The sequence below is a fragment of the Artibeus jamaicensis genome, unplaced genomic scaffold (assembly GCF_021234435.1).
Source record: "Artibeus jamaicensis isolate MK-2021 breed Jamaican fruit bat unplaced genomic scaffold, CSHL_Jam_final contig_484, whole genome shotgun sequence".
NCBI lineage: Eukaryota > Metazoa > Chordata > Mammalia > Chiroptera > Phyllostomidae > Artibeus > Artibeus jamaicensis.
The window spans coordinates 3,832,445-3,848,884 of NW_026521859.1; the positions used below are offsets into that span (position 1 = coordinate 3,832,445).

At 41.3% G+C, this 16,440-nt stretch overlaps 1 protein-coding gene across 1 annotated transcript in view; it reads left to right on the forward strand.

Moving 5' to 3' along the window:
* Positions 1–16,440, forward strand: part of PKHD1 (PKHD1 ciliary IPT domain containing fibrocystin/polyductin) — a 461,864-nt gene that overhangs the window by 145,275 nt on the left and 300,149 nt on the right. The window contains exon 37 of the mRNA XM_053668316.1: positions 9,928–10,140. Coding sequence (XP_053524291.1) covers positions 9,928–10,140 — 213 coding nt within the window. The remainder of the gene's footprint in view (positions 1–9,927; positions 10,141–16,440) is intronic.

Below are 16,440 nucleotides of genomic sequence, written 5' to 3' on the forward strand. Positions count from 1 at the left end.
TCCTGGTATCCTCAAATATTAGTGGCTTGGTCCAGACAGTGACCAATTTCATTTACTATTTGTGTATCAGGAGATCAGAGACAAAGGCTTTATAATGTGGGGGACAGTTGGCTCTGAAACCCCTTATTTTTCCCAGTCAGGCAATGACTTACATTATTTACCTCCAGAGAACAGTCCCAGACACACTTGATTAGCCTTAAATGAAAGATAAGCCATTGCTGTGACAAGGGACATGCTTTCAATAGATGGGCAGACAGACATTAAACAATTTAGATATTAAACAATTTACAGTTTTATGTCTTGACAGCTTCAATATTGTTACATGAAAAATGCTAACAAAAGGGACCAGTTCCTTCCTAGCACAGAAAGTATAATATTTTCAATAATGAAAGATAAACGTTTTAAATTTCCTTACTTAAAACCCTCCACTGGCTTCCCATTAGCCCTTAAGATCAAGTCTAAGCTCCTTAATATGGTTCACTGTTCTTCCAGGACTTGGTCTCTCCTTACGTCTCTACCTCATTTGTTGATTAATGATGCCCACATCCTGTTTATCCAGATGGGAGTGGAGCTGGAAATCTGGGATGCTTATGTATGTGGGATTCTTATGCAGATTAAAATATACTGGAGACTGAACATTGTATTAGTATTACTTCTTAGGTACTATGATATTTGGGGAGGGGATAGGAGGCATTCTCATCTTCTAAATTAATGAATAATACTATGAGGACACAACTGTTACCTTTCATTTCTAAAAATTATACTATTAGCAAAATCATGTTTATAACTTTCAGAGAATAATTATATTTGGAAACTTTCAAATAAACAGATTGCTCAGAGAGGTGTATCAAATTGCAAGACTGGTCAAAAATGTGATTGGGTTGATGCTAATTGAACTTTGATAACGCATATGAAGGACTTTACTTGAATGAATGAGAAACTTGATAGCCAGGGAGATTTCTATGTGGCCTTAGCCAACAGAAAAAGACAGAATTTTGTTGTTGTTTTCATTTTTCTGTTTCTCCTTACAAATACTAGCTTTTCTTTCTGAGGTCTTAAGTGACTTTCTACAATCCATGGAACAGCTGAGGGCCTTGAGCATTTAAATGCCAGAAGCTTTGCTGATAAAAGGAAGTAATGGTTTTCTGGAGGCATCGAGGAAATCAAGGTTTAGTTAAGCAGTAATTGATAACAGTAGTTATAATAACAAAGGCATTTATTTATATCTCAGTATTGGAGTTTCTTTAAATGTTTCTGTATTGCTTGTCTTCCACAAATATGCTTATGCTTTGTAATTTATATAGAGTTAATGCCTCTATAAGGTTAACTTACTGAGTTTTATGTTTTATAAAAGAAGTAAAAGTCTGAGTCATAACCTTTGTCTTCTTTCTCAGTTATCTGTAAAGTTCGCTAATTCACTAAAACCAGGGTATTTCTGTTCATCTGGAGCAATTGAACTTCATGGTGACCTGGAAGTGGAGACTGAGGTTTTTGTTTTTTTTTTAATTTTTGTCTTGGCCCCTAGCAGAAGGTCTGGAAAATAACATCATGGTCGAATGATGAAGTGAATTAATCTGTAATTCCTGCCTTGAATTTCTTGACCTGGTAGATGGTAGCAAACTTCCCAAGGGTATGGACACTTAGAGCAATCACTGCTTTACCTACAGCAACGCTTCTCAAAGTGTGATCCCCATCAGCCACTTCAGCATCACTGGGAACTTGCCAGAAATGCACGTTTGGGGGCCTCATAGTAAACCTCTCTGGGAGGAGGCCCACCTACATGTGTTTTAAGACCTTGAGGAGATTTAGATGCATGCTCAAGTTTGAGAACCCAACTAGCCTAAAACAATAAAGGGAACCATATAGAATTGTTGAGACTGGAAGCCGGTTAACCTGGCCCAGCTGCACTTTTCCCACAGGTTATGTGACCCTTTGCAAAGAACAGAGGAAACTTGACTGGAGACGTTGAATGGGCCTGTCCTGAGCTCGGCCTTTTTAGTTAGCTGCAGCTCTCTCTCCTGCCAGGGAAATCCAACCTCATGAAAATGATTCTCCCAACTGCTATTTGTGTTTCTGAGTCAGTGCTTTTATTTCAGATAAGGTTTTTTCTCTACATTGCCCGTTTGACTGCAGTGCCGGGCTAATTAAGGAATTAGTATGTGGCATCCATTCCGGGGAGGTGTGTGATTCTTTTCCTGCATTCTGAGAACATTTTTGCTAACACTTTCTAGTTCATATTTTCTTTTTTTAATCAGGCAGAGACATTACAATTAAAATACCATTAAAGTGATTCTGGCAAGTATTGCAATAAGCATGTTTTTTAATTAAAGGAAGAACAGGGGGATGCATAAGCAGCATCAGCTAAAGGGGGAATTTTCATTCAATATCTATTTTAATTGAAATGAAAAAAATAATCAGGAGAAACAGCAACAGGAGCAGTCTGTGCCTATGTGTATGTGGCTCACTCCCAGGTTGTTAAGTTGAGGTATACTGTGCTTGATTAATTAGTAGCCACCCCGAGAGTCCATTCCCTTTGCCCCCTATCCTTAAAGCCTGATTTATGCCTCACATCCCCCATGAATATGTGAGGGCTCAGGCATCTATTTCCTGAGCTGCTAGTGGATAGGCTTATGGAGCGTGCACTGAGCTCTTGGGGGCTCTCGTTTGCCAGCCAAATTGATTTTCCGCCTCCCTGGCCGGGGACAAGCCCACCTCGAAGGCTTCGAGGCTCTGCTCCAGTGGATCAGGCACAAGCCTAATCTGGATCTTGCCAACAAAGGAAGCTGTGTGCATCCCCCTCGAAACGCAGGCTCCAGGCTGTGGCTGCCTTCCCTAAATGCCACTAGTCTCCCCTCTCCCTCACCCCCTTTTGACATCTCCTCTGTGCAGCACTATGCTATAGGGTACAGCAGGGTACCCCAAGTGTGCTCAGACCACTCAGCCAGCCCTCTTGTCCAGAGGAGGGTCCATCCGTTCTGAATGGATGGTCATCTAGAATTCTCCAACAAAAAGGACTTCCACATGCTCTCCTGTCTGTTTGACTATTTAATGACTGGAAAGTGACCAAGATACAAGCTATTAAACTTTTCAAGAAATTATTTAAGTTTGACACAAGAAGCTGAGTGGAGGTTAATCAATATAGATAAATAAATTGGATCATTTACATCTAACAACTTAGGTATTTTAATCCTTGAGAGAATGAAATATCTAGTTTGGGATATAGATTGATCTAATTAATTGGGGTCCTCAGATCCCTCCCTGACTCTTGCCTTCATTGACATCTGGCTTTCCCTTTGCTTAAAACTGGAGTTACTCTTTCTGGATTCATTCTATCACCTGTTATTCATATCCTAACAAAGCACAGTCTTGCAATGCACCCTTTCTCTTCTAAGCCTCCAAAAATTGACATTAAGGGTTTGCCACCTTCATCAATCAGATTCACAGTTCTTAAAGTTCTTCCTGCAGTCTATGTACAATCTTTCAGTTCTTCTAATTTTCCCAATTCTTTAACTAATGCTCAAGAATCTTGTTACTTCTTTTCCTTATTCTAGTCTTTAAATATTAATATTTGACAATGTGTTTCCTTATCTCTATTCTGTTCTCACTCTACAAGTTCTCCTAAGAAGGCCTCACTCACTTCTATAACTTCAACTCCTATTATCCAACAAGAATTTAGTGAGCACTCACCAGTTCCCCATATGCCAGTCACTTTCAGGCAGAGGGCCCAGGGCTGTAAACAAAAAAGACCAAAATTCTAGTATATTTCTATAAGGAAAATAGTCAAGTAAGCAAATGATATATATATTTTTGTTAGATTTGCTGGGCAGCATAAAGCAGCAAGAAAGGTGGAGAGGTAGTTTGGTGGAGTCTAGGGGTGGTTTGCACACACCGATGGTGGGGAGCAGGAAGGCCAGTGCAGTGGGAGGGTGTGAGCCAGGGGAGAGTTGAGAGAGAGGGGACCAGAGAGGATCAGCCACGGTGGGGGGTGGGTAGGCTTTGGCTCTGAGTGTGGTGGGAGCCATTGGAGGCTTTGAGCAAAGTGGTGATGTGATAAGATTTACACAAAATAAAAATCACATTGGGTATTGATGTAAAAGCAGACTCTGGGGTCGAGCAAGGACAAAAGCAGGGAGCTGAGTTAGGAGGCTGTTATATTACTCTGGGGATGAGATGCGAGTAAGTCAAACCCCAGAAACAGACATGGTAGTGGTGAGAAATGGTTGGACCAGGAGGATATTTGAAGTAAGAATGCACAAAATGTCTTGGAAGATTGGTTGTGGAGTCAAAGGGAGTAAAAGTTGACTCTAGAGTTTTCAAACTGAGCAACTGGAGGGACGGAGGTGCCATTTATGGAGATGGTAAGCACTGTGAGCAGACCTGTGTGGCCAGACAAGGAGTTTATGTTTTGGATATGCTAAGTTGAGAAGCCTACAAAACATCTAAGTAGAGATGTTGAATAGGCAGATGGGTATCTGGGTTTCCATCCAAGGGATACATGGGCTTTGAAGATATGAATTTGGAAGTCAGCAGCAATGAGCACATGATGATATTTATCAGACAACCAAGGCAGTATTCACTGAATAAGACAAATGGTCAAGGGACTGAGTCGTGGGGAACTCCAAGTGTCTGTAATTGGAATACTCAAGAAGAATCAGGTAGTGGAAGCTGGGAGGGGAGGTGTGGGAGGTAGGAGGAAGATGTGGAGGGCACAGTGCAAGTGCGAGGAGGGCATTTCAAGAAAGGTGTGACCAAGTGTGTCCAACACTGCTGGCCACTGGGAAAGGTGAGGACTGAGCACTAAGCTTTGGATTCAGCAATGTGGTTGCAGTTTTGGTGGAGTGGTCAGGCAAGGCCCGACCTGGGGGGGTTCTAGGAGAATGGAGGGAAAAATTGAAAGTAGAAAGTATAGCTGTGTCTTTTGGAGAGTCTTACTGTATGTATGGTAAAACACTTATACTCGACATTTTTCTGTAAGGAAGAAAAATACCTAAAACTGTGTATTTGTTTTTCTTGCAAAACACAACAATTCTTTTTGTGGTTATTGCAGATGACGGCTAATTGTAGGGTCAGCCACAAGCAGGTTTTGATGTACGTTGCAAACATCAGCTAGCTGCTAAAAGTCTCCTTTACTTCCCTTTAAAAGGAACAAAAGAGATCTTTAATGGAAAGAAGTGATTACATGTAAAAAGTTGTGTTCATTTATTTATTTTAGGGGGGAAGTAACAATAATGATGGTTGATTGATTTTTATAAAATTACCCAAGGTCACTTGTGGGACATAACTCAGCTTTCATGAACAATCATAGCAAGCAATTTAAGGGTCACAGCCAAGGCCGATTTCAGCCCTGCTCTTTATTTCAGCTCTCAGAAAGGGGGTCGGACTCCGTAAAGTGGAGAAATAAAGTCCTCCCACTGCCCTCCTGGCCTCGAGTAACTACCCTTTAAAGTGGCCTGCTGTGTGTTTGTTTTAAGCTAATGAAGTGTGAGGATGAAGAGCTTGGAGCTGTGGCACAGAGCTATATTAAATATAAACTTTACACTTTCATACCAAGAAGCTTTCACTTTGGGTATCATTTATAAGTATTTTAATCAAAAATAGCTGAATTCCTTATCAAACTCTCTTTTTAATGTACCTGAATTTCTTTATACTTGCCAGTGATAAAATGAAGAGGGACTGCTTTTTAGCAAAGAATAATTACCATATTCATTAATTAGTCCTGTTTATAGCACTGTTGCCAATACAAATCATTCATTTCCTTTGGGTTGAGCTTTTTTTCCCTTCATTAGTGTCATTCTTAATTCCTATGACATTTAAAAATTTCTGTCAATTTGTTTCAGTGTATTTAATACTTTGCTTGATGGTACAAGGGATAAAGCCCAGGTTTATATGTTCACCCACTAATCCCTGTAATCTGCCTCAAATCCTTTTTGGAATGAGGCAAGGTATATCTATATTAACAGAATTAAAATAAATCATATATAAACAAGCCATAGGCACATTTACTTAGGTTAACACATGTTTTTTCTTAAGTGTAACTATGATAACAAACCTAATTAATAAACGAGCTATGTGGGAGGGTTTGTGGTGTAGATAGGATACAAGTTTTTTTTGTCAGGTGGTCCTGGATTCTAAAGCTTCCTCTTCCACATTATGAAATGTGAAAATATTTTAGGAACAGACAATGAATGAATGGATGGATCTATACAGCCTGTTCTGGACTGAGAGAGGAGTTAGGGCCCCCTCTTGCAGCCCTCCCTCTGCTTTATGAAATGCAGAGGGGGACATTGACCTTATACTCTTGTTTTGAAGGTCATTTTAGACAACATATGTAAAGATTTTAGCACATGATAGGTGCTTAATAAATATTAGCTCCTTTGTTTTCCCTGTGGTCTTATTTGCATTTCTGATGGTGCATGTTGTATCTTTTTAAATCAAAATTCAAAGCTCACTACAGCATAGGTGATATCCGGAAAACGTGAGCACCACATTTCTATCGGCATCAAATCACGCCTGACTGCATTCTTAAAAATGCATGTGTCCAATGTCCCAGAGCTAGCAGGAGCCTCAGTATAATGTGTGATTCTACTCTGCACTTCAACAAGGCTCCGTCCTCAGGCACTGAGTAGGACAGATTTGGGAACTGAGTAATGTGAGGTGCAGCAATTTTATGGGGTCCACCAAGGGTCATTCTGAGGCCAGCAGCAGAGCCAGGACAGGAACCTCGATTCCATACTCTGCCTCCACCACTTGCTCATCAAATTCAGTTCAGAGTTCCTGACAGTTTATAATGGTGGAGTCCTGCCATGCAAGTCCTTGGTCTACCAGTTGAAGATAATTAGTTGGGACACTAATGAAATGTGGCTGTGAGTTGAAAAATTTTAGTAAACATAAGAATATGACCTATAGCACAGGTCACATTTTTCCCCTCTTGTTCACAGCAGGATTCATTATTATTATTGCATTTCTAATGATTATTCTTGTCATCATAATGACAATGGGAAGGAAAAATAAAGTCAAAATTCCTGAGTCTGGAAAGCAGGGTGGCATCATTCTAGCATTAAGCCTGTAGGTCACCAAAGGATAGTTTCTTGCTTCTTGGATAGTTTACCTTAGGGTGGGTACCTGTGCCATGTTTGAAAAGCAAAGTCAGGATTAGCAGCAGGGACATGGAAGGGTGCAGTCTAGTAGTTGTGGCATGATGGAGCAACAGTGGAAATAGAGTAGTAACAGCAACTACAGGGGAAGAAAAGATGCTTGTGATGACAGCAGTAGATACCACTGCATTATCTAATAGGGCCAGAGCCGAGACTAGGGACCTGCATGCATAATTTCAAAAAATCTCAGCATAATCATCTGAGGGAAGAACTCTAACCATGTAGGAAGAGAAGCTCGATAGTTGCATGGGGTGTGTATGTCTGGAAGGAAAGAGTACTTTAAGAGGTTGAGTCCAAGTTAACATCCCACAACTGTTAGTGATGGAGTGTGGCATGGGCTTTAGCACTGAAGACTAGCAGTGCTGGTAAAGGGGGCTGAGGAAAGCTAAAGAGAAATATTAGACAGAAACTGGGAAGAAGGGGCCTCTACATTTGACTTTTGGTCAAATATCTGTGGATCACTATCTCTGCACTGATGGGGGTAAACATTAGGAGGTAAATGACTGAAGGCATCTTAGTCTTACTTTTTCCTCCCTCTCACTGCTCCAGTACATGTCTGGGAAATAACAACAGTCTAAGTCAGTTATTTGACATGTGGATATAGGGCTAAAGAGAACAGATGGATAATGTCCTGCACTGTCTCTCACCAGGACCCTCCTTGTTATCGTAGAACCTACCTTTTGAACCATTTCTGATACCTGGCACACACATCCTTCACCTATCTATAGCTCATTAAGACAACATATGTACTTATAAATTATGTAAATGTAATAACATCTTTTCTGAGAAAATGGGACTGAATATGTGTGTCTCAGTGTGTGTCTGTCCATAATGGAATCAATTTGGGTACTTAAACCAGATTTTCTAAAAAAGATATAACCATTTATTAATTAACTCAGCAATTATATATTAAATGTTAATTACCTAATGGTCACTGTTCCAGACACTTAAGAATATAGACGTGAATTAAGCAAGTAAGCGCTTTCATGAAGCATCATTCTAATGGAGGAAGGGCTGACTATGAACATGTAAATATACATGCCCGATGTTAAGTGTTATGAAGAAAACTATATTTGGTCAGAGGCCAGGGCATGCTCTCTGACACAGAGTGGAGAGGAAGCCTTAGTGGGAAGTTACCACGAAGAGAATAGAACCAAGGGGAAGTGAGGCACATGGACATTTTCAGAAGAACATTGTAGGTGCAGGAAGAACATGTGCATAGGACCTGCCCTGTCTGAGAACTACCAAGCAGGTCAGCATGTCTGGAGCAGATGAATAAAAAAGAGAGACATAGGAGATGATATCATGGGGGCTTTTGTGGCCCAGTGTAAGCGCTCAGACCTATTCTGAGTGAGACGAGAAGTTACTGTGGGGCTGAGAAGAGAGGAGCCTGGGTTTCCAATATGAAGTCACAACTCTGACCACTTTGTTAGAGAACAGGAGTCTAGTCCAGTGCTTTTGCAAATGGCTTACAGGAGGGAATCAGATTTAATAGCTCATTCAGATTATTTAAATTGTTTACTTATATGGAATGCTTTAATTATTTTGGCAATATTGAGATTCTCCTTAAAACAGAAATATTATAAATCTTTTTAAAGACAAGTATTAAAATAACAACAGTATATTTTAATATATTAAGTACTTATTCTCAAAATATAAAGTGATTTTACTATAAAATAATATTACTATGTTACAAAAAATTTAGGTATTAGAACAAGATAGTATCTGTATCAGTTAAAGTTATTTGAATGCAAACAACAGAAACCAACTTTAGTTTTTTTAAAGAAGGGTAAATATCACATAATTTCACTTACATGTGGAATCTAAAAGGCAAAACAAACAAAATAAAATAGAAACAAACTCAGATAAAAAAACAACAACACAAACTGATGGTTGCCAGAGGGGAGGGAGTGGGATAGGAACGGAGAAGAGAATCAAGAACAAAAATAAATAAATAGGCAGATAGTTGAAGGGAATTTATTGAGACGGTATTGAGTAGCTTACAGAATTGATGGACAGAGTGGAAAAGGGGGTAGAGTGGAAAACCAGGTGCTACCACTTAGAAGCAATGGCGGTCAGGGCATTTTGGAGGGGATGGCAGGCAGGGGCTCAGAAACAGGAACTCTTCTCGGGCTCATTAAGGCACCACAGCGAGAATTACTGCAAACTAACCAATTCCCATCTTTTCTTCACTTTTGTTCCCTTTTGAAGTCAGGGTGTGGTAGGATAGGATGCCGTGACTGACAGCCCCTCTCAACCCTTTCGAGTGGAGCAGGGCAATTGTTTCAGGAAATTAGTCTGTTATGAGAAGTACAATGGTGGTTGGTCAGCCAAAGTGCTACACATGACATGAGGGCGCCCCAAGTTACACTTCCTTTTACAATTCTGATCATTATAATTTAGGGACATTTTCTTCTATTTTATTCTTGTTCACTTGTTTCCCAGTTCTTTTAAATGTAATTTCTGTATAATATTTTTATCTGCTGCTATCTGGTAAAAATGGTGACTTTCTTATGACTTATTTTAGCGGTCCTAAATTGCTGGACATTTAGGTCATTGTCATTAAAAATAATATAAGTAAAACCTAAGCTGGGTTGGTAATATAGTGAGTGTTTCTTCATCTGGGTGTTCGATATGTTCCATTGTGCTTGTACAAGAGATGGCAAGATAAAAAAAATAAGCCTGAATTCCAGCAAAAGTACACAAACAAAGAGGATGTCATTAGACACTGGAAATGTCCAAAGAACTGACAGCCTTCTTTTTTGGCCTTTAGGAGGCAAGCTGGTTTTTGTGGATTCGGGAACCGTGGAGCTCAGGGCACACTCCATCCTTGTTTCTGATGGCGGAGAGCTGCGGATTGGATCTGAGGACAAGCCCTTCCAAGGCAAAGCTGAGATCACACTGTATGGGAGTTCCCACTCTACCCCCTTTTTCCCATATGGTGTCAAGTTCCTGGCTGTGAGAAATGGAACTCTTTCTCTGCATGGTGAGTGGGGCAACTGACCAGAGAACTATGTCTAGCCAATGTGTGGGCCTTGGGGAAAACAATCAAACTACTTATAATTTTTGGCTATTAGTTGCTGGGGAGACAAAGTTAGAATATGGGCATGACTTTCTTAAATAAGAAATACTGATTGTTATGATTCCTGTGGAAGAGTCCACTATAGTTCCTAATGATTTATTCCCCTTCCTGTGACAGGGTTGTACACCTCTCCCACTGTCAGTAGCTTTCAGTGCCTTCCCAGTGTGGAGCGCACTTCCTTGTCCCGCTGAGAGTCGAAGTAGCCATGGGCTGGCTTTGGTCAATCCGATGTGAGTGGAGATGATGTCCTTCAAGGGCTAAGGAGAAGTTTTAAAAGCTGTTACAATGCTTTGGCCATTTTGCCCTTTTGTCTCTGTTTGAGAATAGCCTGTCTCCGATAGGGCAGCCCCCTCAGCTTGGGACCCTGCATAATGACAACCAGGGCACAGTGGCAGCTGACCTCTGCTCTCATGTATGTCAGTGAGGAAGAAAACTTTATTGTCACAAGCCACTGAGATTTGTGTTTGTAATTGAGGCATAATGTAGTGAAAGCCAATGGACACAATTACTTAGCATATACTGATGACTGTCCACAATGATGGCATCAAAACCAAATAGCGATGACTGGATTTTGTTATTGTGGCTGCATTCCCCTCGAAGTGAACAGGGTTCAGTTCGAGTTCCTCTTAGATTTCTGGTTCAGATGGGTTGGGTATTACAGATTTCTGGGAGGAAATGAGGTTTGGGCTACAGTGCGTTTCTGCTCCTTTTTTTTTTTTTTTTTTTGCCTTCTGATCATCTAATCCCACTTTGAAAATGAACATTTTTATTTCCTTGCGATTCAGGAAATTACTAACTGTGTAGGAAAATTCTTAATATCAGCCTGACAATGTAAATACAAAATGATGAGCTTTGGGTATCTTTCAGTGGATGCTTATAAACTTTGGGTTACATAGCATGAGCCAAAGGCATGTAAAAATATGGCCTCCAGATAATAGCCAGTCTCCAGGAAACGTGATCTTATTTACACTGGCATTTCTATACTGGCACAACCAAATAAAATCTGTCATAAAATAATAGTTCTAGACATGGGCATTTAACTATGCTGAGGAGTCTGCCATTCTCTCCTGTTGGGGCTTTTGTCTATTATCATAGAAACAGTGAACCTCAGTCATCGTCTACGAAAAATACTCTTTGCCTCTTTTGACTTCCTTTGAGAGGAAGTAAAGTCTTTTTGCTAAGTATTTATTAAGTGTTGACTATGGACCAGCCAGAGTGCCAGGCACTGGGGATACATTTTATCAGCTTTGAAAAACCTATAGCTATGTGAATAGAAATTCAAAATGCCCACGATATTTTTATATTGTACTTCTAAGGAGGAATTTTTCCTCTTATCTTTGTCAGTAAGCACTTACATTAACCTTGTAGCCCAGGATCCATGAGGGTCTATCATCCATTCACATATCAGCCATAATCTTAAATGTTTGCTTTAGTCCAGTAGCTCCTTGGACACCCATCCAATGTTTTGCTGTTTTGCCCCTGAAAAAACACAGCTGGAGAAGAAGAGGGTGCAGATTAATGTTTCCACCAGCCCATAGACCACCTGAAGACCCTGAATTGTAATAGGGATCCCCTAGTGCGAGAGCCACTGTCCTCTACGATAGAGATGGCAAAAGCCTTGCTAGAAATGGAAATTCAAATGAAGAAGAGTGAATTCTTCTTATTCCTTTACTCTTCTTTTTTTCCACTCCAACCCTTCTCGTTCTCACATGTCACTAGGCAGGATCAGTGAAAGAATTCACAAATATACCTTTTTGTACCTGCATTTTAAATGTACCCTGTGTTCCTCAGCCTTTGTGTTGAAATAGATGCCGAGTTAAGATAATTCTGAGTGTCATTGCTTATAATCCATAGGGGGCAGTTAAAGCAAAGTGCATGCTTTTAATACGTTTTGAGAGTTCTGAAAGTTGAGAAAATGCTTCTACTTTAGCCCTGCGGTGGTATCGGGAGTGCAGACGCCTCTTCTTCCTCTGTTTCCCTCTTTCGTCTTCTTTCCTGCTCTTCCGCCTTTCTTAAGCCCCTCCCCTCCTCCTCCTGCTCCCCTCCCCTTTCTTCCCCTTCCCTGTATTCCCAGGGGTAGGTTGTTATCAACAATTGTTTTCCACAAAGCCCTACCAATATAAGAATGAGGGGGATAGCTTCTGAACCACAGAGCTTGCACGCCGAACACAAGCACAGTCAAGCTGTTTTCCTCTCTCATGTGGTGCTGCTGCATCTCACTCATTTGAAAGAAATGTGATGTGGAAAAGAGCTTACGACTGGGTGAGAGGGACTCATTGCCACAGTCTCTGTCACAGCATCCAGTCACAGCCAGGGGGCTCATCAATCCCGTCCCTTCGCCTCCCTCCCTCCCTCACCACCTGAGGTCTCAAACAGATTTCCCCTCCAGCATGGCGGCACATCATGGTTAAAATCGTTACATAATTTTTTCTGGCCTTCTCCCAGGCCAGAGGTGGTCTGGTGACACTAGGGCTTTAGGGAAAAATTAATTTTCTTTTGCTGTCAAGTATGCAAAACAGTGAGCAACTTGAGTCACTGCTTTGCACCCGGAAGGTCCCTAATGACCCAGTGCTCACTCTTCTTCCCAAATGTAGTGAGGAGATTCACCAACTTTAGGGCATAGAAGACTCCTCTCAAAGAGATTTTCACAGTGCAGATTTCTGGGTCTCGCCCCCAGAGACTGACTCAGTGGGCCTGAGGTGGACCCAGGAATGTGCATTTCAATGGCACCCTCAGATGGTTTGGTTCGAGTAGCCCACTGACTGCACTGGGAGAAGTGCTGCTTTTAGTGCTTAATAGTTTTGGAATCACAAATCAGTGCAGGTGTGCTGCTTATCAGCTATGACCTTGGGCAAATTAATTTCTACAAAACCAGGAAAATGCAATCTTCACCTCATAGACTTATTGTTCGTGAACTGCTCCAAAGTAACACTCAAGCAGTGTTAGTTAGGGCTATTTTGATTATATTATTATTATTCTTTTTCCTTCCAAAGCACTGAGTACCCAGTTCCAATGACCTCATTCTCTTTCAGGGGGGAGGGGCCTGTGTTTCAAAATTTGGCATCAGGCCAGTTCTACCTACAGCTTTCTCTCCATGTTAATTTCTGTCTGTCTCCTTTCAAAGCAAGAGAGAGATTTTAGCTTTGGCGATAACCAGGTAGCCACATTCCCAGGCATCTTATGTTCTGTCCCCACCACCTAGTAAACACCTTCCAATTTTAATCTCTCATGATGTAGCTGCTTCCCAGCAGTGAATAACTACTCTTTCCAAGCCTGGTTACAATAAAGCCTTCTTGGAAATCATTTTCATGCTCCCCAGTTTGGCCAGAAGCAGAGCACTGCTGAGCAAATGAAGCTTTTCACAGGCATTTTATTCCTTACATGCAATAGTAAGAGTGATAGATACCAATTAAACTCCAACTTAGGTCACAGAGAATCACACAAACGAGTTTGTGGGTCGGTTACACAGCTTTCCCCACTTTCTTCCTCCCATCTCATTCTTCATCGCTGCCCCTTGTAACTCTTCTGCTCAGGCTGATTTTCATCATAGATTAAAACTTCTTAGCAAACAGGCTTTGCAGTTCAGCTGTCACAAGAAAAGATGGAGCTGAAAGCATGTTTCCTGTTTTTCTTTTAATGTAGAAAAATGCATGTGTGTGCATGTGTACACACATACGTGAGCACATGCCCACATGCAGCGCTGCCTTTCTCTTTCTCTGGGTTTGGGCATGGATTGGGGCAGGGTGTGTTCTGAGGTGTTGTAGAGTTCGGCTGGCTCAGTGAGTTCTGTCAGCTACTCACTTGGATACTTAATATGACTAAAGGGTCATAGGACCCCTCCAGAGGGGCCGTCTGGGGTTTGGGTAGTTGTAGTCCATAAGGAAATTTCGCTCTTGCCTTTTGTTTTCCCCACTCTGTCTGCCAATCCAGGTTCACCACCCCAAATCGAGTGCCAATCACATGTCACTTTTCAAGGGGGTCGCTGTCAGCCTGGGCAACTTGAATTTTTGACAATGTAATTACGGCCCTTGCTTCCACAGTGGGAGTCTGAACAGGATGGCGAGGCTTTTATTGATTGTTCAGCAGAGAAATTTATCAATGTCTCTCACTTCATTTCTAGTTCCTCCCTGAGAAATTTGCCTGACAGTTCCTTAGAAGAAAAAGCAGCTTTATGGCCTTGAATGGACTTCTGTCTTTGTCCTTTTTAAGAAATTTACAAGATACAGGCATTAAATATAAATGTAAGTTTCTGAGAAAAGCTAGTATGTGGGAGGATGATTGAGGAAAACACTAGTGCAATTATTATGAGCATGAGAATTTCGGAGGAATAAATAAGAAAAAAGTAGTCTGAAGAAATAAGTTTAATTACGGTTCATTTTCCTTTTAAAAGTATCGAGTATGTGTATTCATATTTCCTGCTTTTTAAAATTGTTCCACATGGGCACTGTTGCTGTAGTTACTACCTGGTTCCAGGCTGCCCTGAAATATGGTATCGTGTGCATGGCATAGACATGTACTCAGGAGGGTGTCCCTGCTCAGTGATTTACATACTGTGCTCCCCCAAATCCAGAGGCTTCTGGGGGAACTTCAGGGGTTCCACAAACAATGGAGTACTTGGGCATCAATCAGTTAAGGTTTAAATTGCTCAAGTAATCACTTCTTTGCTTTTATCTCTATTCTATATTTGCGTTCAACGTAATATTTCTCTGGAAGAAAACAGTTCCATTGCTAAAATAGTGACTAAATCAACTCTGCTAGCTCGTCCTCCTTTTCTGCATTGTGTAGATCCGTTTGAGGAGTTCTGGGCCTCTCTTTGTGTGGTTCCTGATTTCCTCAAGAGTGATGGAGCTTAAGGACATTTCCTATTGTCTGTTCTTGATATGGGATGAAAATTTCCAGAGCCCATTATTATCTTAAAAAGTTCCTCGATATCAAATCTCTGCTCTTTGTCACCTATCAGTCATTTCTAGTTCTGTCTCTCTTACATCCAGAACACCTCCTCTTGCTCCTGCTCTTTACCCATTTCTCCTAGACCATAGATCTTCCTTTCATTCTGTCTTTCATTTTTTTGGGCTGAAATACAAACTGAAGCTCTGGCATGGCATTTTTATATATGGCTTTATTACTCTAAAATTATTCGGTGCTAAGGGATGGAAACCCAGTGCATATAACTGTAGACAAGACCCGAGATTTATGAGCTCTCGATAAAACTGCAGGATCGGCAAGAAGGCACCTGGCCTTGGGCATGACCATCTCCAGGAGCCCATGGCCTCCGGGGGCCGGCAGGATTCCGGCTCTCACTTCCGGGTCTCCCTGCATGTGCTGGCCCCACTGGCCCCTACTCCTTATGGGCTTGTTCATATGGCTCCTGCATTTTCTGGTTTCACATAGACTCTGGTTTTCCACCACCAACAAAGAGAGCTTTGTGTTCTATTGTTAGTTCCAAAAGTAACCAGGGAAAGCCTCACAAGCCTAGTTTGCTTTACCTACCATGTGGTGCCCAGGGAGATAGCGCACTGTGAATGTTTCAGCCCAAGTCACTTTACTAACCCTCAAGGCTAAGGGACACAAGGCCATGTGAGAAAATGCAACTCTGCCTTAACCCAGGAGGGCAGGGTGGAGGTGGAGTATGCTTTTGTATTTGTGTGTTTTCGTGAGTATTTGTTCTGGGGAGATGTTTACCAAAAAAAAAGGATGGTAGCCAACCCATTAAGGAGTTCTGGTGGGCAGACAATCCCGTAGGTGTCCTCTAAGATAATTAAACAAAATTCTGAGAGTTGTGACTTCTAGTTTAGTCTCTGAGATTCCAAGGGGGCTAAAGTCTATAGGCAGAAATACTCAAATATATTAGTACAATATTTCGGTTGTATAGACTCAAAGTGTAAAATCAAAATTATTTGTCATTCAGGCTACATGTAAGCTAAATAAAACAGGTGGGTGAAATCATGTGGAAAAAAATACCTGTTACATTCCCAGTGTAGAGCTCAGAACGTAGAAGGACCTCACCGATACGTGTGGTCGAAAGCTTTTGCTTTGTGGACATCCTCTCCCAGCGTTACACCAAGTTTAAAAACTATTGATTCTCTAATGCAGGCTGCGACGTTTCCTCTTCCTTTTCAGGGATCTTGAATTTTCTCAGTACCGAAGAGGTTCTTTGCCCTCCCCAGAACTTTTTGCCACAAAATATTTCCTGAATTTTCATGG